We start from the raw sequence: 5947 nt of genomic DNA, 5'->3' as shown, positions 1-5947 counted from the left end.
CAGTTCTCCAGCTCCAGCCTCTGGCCGACAAAAACTGTCTCTTGAGAGTTGGGCTCCTGAGAGGCCACACACAAACTGAGGCAGCTCTTAGGGAAACCCTCCCAGGCTTCCCAGGAGTGTGGGGAAAGGAGCGTGGCTTCTGCAGTAGGAGGTTCTGGTTTCCTGTAGTGGAGACTGCTCTGAGAGGGAGACTCTGGGACAGATAAATCTAATCCTCCCCAGGTTCTTACCATTGAGAAGTTTCTTCTCAATGGTTCATGTCCCTGCACCTTTGGATGGGAGTTAAGACCCCATTTTCCCTAATGCCTGACCCAACCCAGCTTCCCCTGAGGTTAACAAGTGGGACATCTGGCGATATGTTTGTCTCTGTAGAATAAATCATCCATTTGTGTGCTTTACCATGTATTGGGCAGGGTGGTGATGGAAGAAGAACAGCAAACAAATTCTAAATTTCTTTTAGTAGGTTTGTTTTTTGTAGTGGTTTGAGAAAAGCATCTCTGAAACTATTTTACAAGTACTTTAGAATTCAGCAAATTAGTTATTTTAGGGGTCTCAGCATTCTCGCTATTGAAGAGGGACATAAAAATAAGGGGAGTCACAGTTTGGGATGGGAGGTATTTCTGTGTATGTATATGCACCCATATACCTTTTTGTGTGTATCTATATAAGTGTTTATACATGCGCCTTTATTTCCTAGCTCAGCAGTAGACAACCTAGTAGCAATGAGCACACCTGGCACTCAGATTTGGTCCTGAATAGCATCCCCTACTAAAATGAACCAGTTCTTTGGACCTGCAGAAATATGGCTGATTTCGAGGCTGATTTCAGGGTAGAAACAAGATGAGTTTATAACATCTTATACTGAAAATGATGAAGGCATGTCACAGGGATGGCAGGAACTTTCCTGAAGGGACTGGGACAACATCTGGGACATCTGGGACAACATGAGCACCAAAAAACCTAAGAACAGCAGTAAGTCATAAAACAGGTGTTCACCAAGGCATCAGGGCAGGCCTCTCTGAAAAAGCCAACAAACCACAAGTGCAGAGGCTCCTAATGTGAGACCCCCCTCCACCTCCCAATCCACCACACAATGATGCAGGTGTTATTATCTCTGGCCAATCTTCACTTTGTCTCCTTCTCTCTATTCTGACTGACTTTGATGCTGCTCTTCCCAGCACATCTAATTTCCTTGAGGACAAGAAGCTACACAAGGATAGAAGCACAGGGAAAGGGAAGAGGATACATGTAATAAAGGGAGGGAGGACAGAACACCTGACCAAAGGACCAAGGCTATTGAGCTGCCCTGTCCTGTACAGCCACTCGCTGGCTACATGTGGCGAATGAGCACTTGAAATGTGGCTACAGCAAATTAAAATGTACTGTAAATGTAAAACACACACTGGATTTCAAAGACATAGTATAAAAAGAAAGCAAAATATCTCACTTGCGATTTTTTTTATATAAACAACATGTCAAGGTGGTAACATTTGGGATATATAAGGGCAAATAGTAAATTAATTTCACCTGTTTCTTCTTTTTAAATGGGACTATTACAATATATTTAAAATTTACCGATGGGGCTTACGTTGTGTCTATTGGAGAGTGCTGCTATGCACTATTTACTGATTTTAAGTGGTTTTTTTTTTTTCACTCTCATAGTTCTTTGTTTATTCACTTATTGTTCCCCCCCACACTAGAAGGTAACCTCAGTGAAGGCAGGACCTTGTCTGTCTTGCTGACTGTATCCTCAGAGCCTATGACAGTGCCTGTAGTAGGGGTGTATAGACATTTAATGAGTGAACAATAAGTGACGTCTCTCCATCAGTTTGAGTAATTTAGAGATGATTATGTTGGTATCATTAGTCATGATTATGTATACACCCAAGATGCATTTTTACTATTTACTTTGCAACTTGTGGTTACTGTTTCCATCAATCTAATTTATATTCCTCCCAGTCATCTCCTTCCCTTGCACAAATTTACTGACTCTCCGGTGTGTGCTTTAAAAAACAATATTGTTTTATTACTACCAGCAGGAGTGGCCTGCATGGGGTGGTGGGTGTGCCTGGCTCAGGGTATGTGTGGGCTGTGAGGGGTAGATGATAATTGGGATGCTGAAGGAAAGGGAGTGGGGCTGGAGGCCAAGTCCAAGGGCTCCTCTGATTTACTTCTGGGAAGAGGGAGACTTAATAAAGGAGTCATGGCAAGCTATGGCCAGGCCGCCAATAAGATTAAGAAATTCTTGGAAATCTAGCTGCCCATTAGAGTCGAGGTTCAGTTTCTTCATCATGCGGTCACACTAGGGTCCTTCTGGTTCTTTGTGAAGGCACCCAGCTCTGTATTCATGAAAATAAGGAACTCGGCCTTGGAGAGTTTGCTGTTGTTACCGTCCCTTCCAGCATGCTTTTGGAAAACAGCAATCAGAAACTCAGTGCACCGTTCAGTCTCTGTAGGGCTGGATATTTTTACCATGTTCAGAGAGGAGCGAGGCACGGGGCTGCGAGCGGGGAGCGGTGCAGCAAGCCATGATTTTCTCACGTGGTTTTTAAATGACTGAAATTAAGTCTAAAAAAGAGGGGGCATTCCACAAGCATACTGAGGAACAGTATTGGAAGACTATTTGCAACATGGTTTCCCCAAGGGAGAAATTTCAAGTTAACTGGAAGCTTATATCCTAGCATTGTGATTAGAAAAGTCGAACTGATTGTTATAACCCTAACTGATGGTTAGTGACCAAAACCAGCCAATGCAATTTACATATGGGTTCTAATGAGAGTGACAAGTCACTGTTTAAGGATCACGGTTGTCAGGGTGACTGCTGTGAGTGGATTCAAGGTTCAGTGAAATACTATAGACTGCCTTCAAGTTAAATTTTATAAAAACAAAAGCTTATTAAACACCAGGATAAAGAATCAATGACAAAAAACTGTTCAAAAGAAGATTAAATTGTACATTTCTCAAGAGATAAATCTTACAAAACACAGGGTTCCAATGTGGGTGTGCTCTTGCTCATAAGATGGTGGCTTAACAAAAAAATCTTCCTCTTTTTGTGAAATAGCAACGTCTGCATTTCTAATGCCTATGAGTCCTGTAGAAAAATTTATAGCAAGAACAGAGCAGCAAAAGCCATCTCAGAATCTGCAAGACTCCATAGAAGTGGCTTTACCTTTCAAGTCTTCCTATACAAATATTTTCAATTCCATTGCATATAAAGATTAACTTATTGCAACATAATGCATATAACTACTTTAAAATCTGTTTATAGTACATGGATACTTTGTCATATGGCATTCACATCTGTGAGGCTGGTGGCCATGTAACTTGACCAAAGAATTTACACACAAATCAGAAAATTTTGTACTGAGACAGCTGAATATTCATGGTGATTCCATAAAGTGCCACTCTCATGTCTGGAGCACTCTGCCATATTGTTTTTAGGGAATATCAGAGTCAAGTTGCACCATTCATAAGCAACCCCTGCCAAGAATGTAATGTACAATAATGATAAATTCTGACTGCATTTGGTCCTTTTATATGAAAGGCATTTGCTGAGTTTGTCACCACTTTGAAAATCTCTGGTTTGGAATATGGTGAATCCTTAGAAGCCACCCCAGATCGACTACATTTTTCCCATTTCTCTTTTGTAGGTTGGATAGTGAAGCATTAGTGGCCACTCATGGCTGAAGGTCCTCAACAGTGATTAACTCCACACTTCCCTACTGTCTGGATGATCTGATATCCCGGGATGGATGACCCAGAGCTCGGTATTACCACAATCATTTCCTTAAATGTGAACTCTCTGTGGGGGTGTGAGGAGTTTGCTGAGCATGAAGGCTTGTGTATAATGTTTGTGTTGTTTCTCAGGAGTATGACTGGGTCAAATCTAGTAAGCGATGCGCTATGGCTTAAGGCTTTGCTGTGTCCCGGAACATGTGGAGTGGGTCTACCCAGCATGAGTTCTCTGGTGCTTGGTAAGGGAGGAGCTGTGTGTGAAGGCTTTCCCACAGTCCCTGCACTCATATGGCTTCTCTCCTGTGTGGATCCTCCGGTGCTGAGTGAGGTGGGTACTCTGCCTGAAGGATTTTCCGCAATCCTGGCACTCGTAGGGCTTTTCCCCAGTGTGTGTCCTCTCATGCTGGCTGAGCGATGAGCTGTGGCTGAAGGATTTTCCACATTCGTTGCACCCATAGGGTTTCTCCTTGGTGTGAATCCTCTGGTGTTCTATGAGGAGGGAGCTCTGGCTGAAGGCCCTGCCACATTCGTTACACTCGTAGGGCTTCTCTCCTGTGTGGATCCTCTGGTGTTGAATGAGTGGAGCAAGCTGGCTGAAGGCTCTGCCACACTCGTTACACTCGTAGGGCTTCTCCCCGGTGTGGATCCGCTGGTGTTTGGTCAGCGACGAACTGTGGCTGAAGGCCTTCCCGCATTCGCTACACTCATAGGGCTTCTCCCCGGTGTGGATTCTTTGGTGCTGAGTGAGGTGTGTGCTCTGTCGGAAGGCCTTCCCGCACTGACTGCATGAGTAGGGCTTCTCACCGGTGTGCGTCCGCTCGTGCTGGCTAAGCGACGAGCTGTGACTGAAGGTTTTCCCACACTCGTTGCACCCGTAGGGCTTCTCTCCTGTGTGGATCCTCCGATGCTCGGTCAGGAGCGTGCTCTGGCTGAAGGCCTTCCCGCACTCGCTGCACTCATAGGGCCGCTCGCCTGTGTGTGTCCTCTGATGCTGAATCAGTGGTGTGATCTGGGTGAAGGCTTTTCCACATGCCTGACACTCATAGGGCTTCTCCCCCGTGTGGATCCGCTGGTGTTTGGTCAGGGACGAGCTGTGGCTGAAGGCCTTGCCACATTCTCCACACTGGTAGGGCTTCTCCCCGGTGTGGATTCGCAGGTGCTGGGTGAGGTGGATGCTCTGCCGGAAGGCCTTCCCACACTGACTGCACGTGTAGGGCTTCTCACCTGTGTGCGTCCGCTCGTGTTGGCTGAAGGAGGACCTAAAACTGAAGGATTTCCCACATTCACTGCACTCGTAGGGCTTCTCACCTGTATGAGTTCTCTGGTGCTGGATCAGTGGGGCAATTTGGTTGAAGGTCCTCCCACACTGAGTGCACTTATAAGGCTTCTCACCAGTGTGGATTCTCTGGTGTTTGGTAAGCGCTGAGCTGTTTCGGAAGCCTTTTCCACATTCGTGACATTCGTAAGGTCTCTCTCCCGTGTGTGTTCGATGGTGTTCAATGAGTGCTGAGCTGTGACTAAAGGCCTTTCCACATTCCTGACATCTGTAGGGCTTCTCTTTTGCACAGGTTTTCTGTTGAGTATCTGAGTCTGGATTCTCCCTCTTTCCATGTGTTCCCCACATGGGGGGGCCTTGCCTTTTAGGAGTCATTGGTTGAGTTGGGAGATCAGGCCTCAGACTCAAGTTTTCCCCAAACCCATTCCCCTGCTGCTGCTCCTGAGTGGGTGTCTTCACAGGCATGAAGGCAGCCTGCACCACATGGCTATCTGGCCTCTTGCGACCCTGTTCCCAGTGGCCGTCAGCATTTTCACCCTTGGAGTTCCACAGACTTTCCCACAGGAAGCTTTCTACCAGGGCATTATTGGGTATTTCTTCAGTTATGTCTTGCTTCACAGTTGATAGTTTGGTTTGTCTAGTTTCAAAGTCTGAAAGAAACAGAAAAAGGGAAATGTCCCTTAATCCCAGCTCTGGGGGAAGAGTTTGTGGTGGCCGGGTGGGTGGATGGAAGAATAAAATTGATGGTTTTGAAAGGTCCAAAGAGCACAGGTGGCTTTGTCCATTAAAAAAAATAGAGTTATGGGCTTCCCTGGTGGCGCAGTGGTTGAGAGTCCGCCTGCCGATGCAAGGGACACGGGTTCGTGCCCCGGTCCAGGAAGATCCCACATGCCACGGAGCGGCTAGGCCCATGAGCCATGGCCGCTGAGCCTGCGC

At 46.2% G+C, this 5947-nt stretch overlaps 1 protein-coding gene and 1 pseudogene across 1 annotated transcript in view; both read right to left on the bottom strand.

The window, feature by feature from the left end:
• Nucleotides 1–1855: 1855 nt before the first annotated feature.
• Nucleotides 1856–3417, bottom strand: LOC114483992 (protein S100-A11-like; annotated as a pseudogene).
• Nucleotides 3418–3538: 121 nt separating this feature from the next.
• The window catches only part of ZNF135 (zinc finger protein 135), an 11827-nt gene continuing 9418 nt past the window's right edge, over nucleotides 3539–5947 (bottom strand). Inside the window, exon 5 of the mRNA XM_055078841.1 lies at nucleotides 3539–5661. Within this exon, the coding sequence (XP_054934816.1) occupies nucleotides 3947–5661 (1715 nt within the window). The 3' untranslated portion in view covers nucleotides 3539–3946. The remainder of the gene's footprint in view (nucleotides 5662–5947) is intronic.

This window comes from Physeter macrocephalus, chromosome 17, assembly GCF_002837175.3.
Source record: "Physeter macrocephalus isolate SW-GA chromosome 17, ASM283717v5, whole genome shotgun sequence".
Taxonomy (NCBI): Eukaryota; Metazoa; Chordata; class Mammalia; order Artiodactyla; family Physeteridae; genus Physeter; species Physeter macrocephalus.
This window is presented reverse-complemented; position numbering and strand designations above follow the sequence as displayed.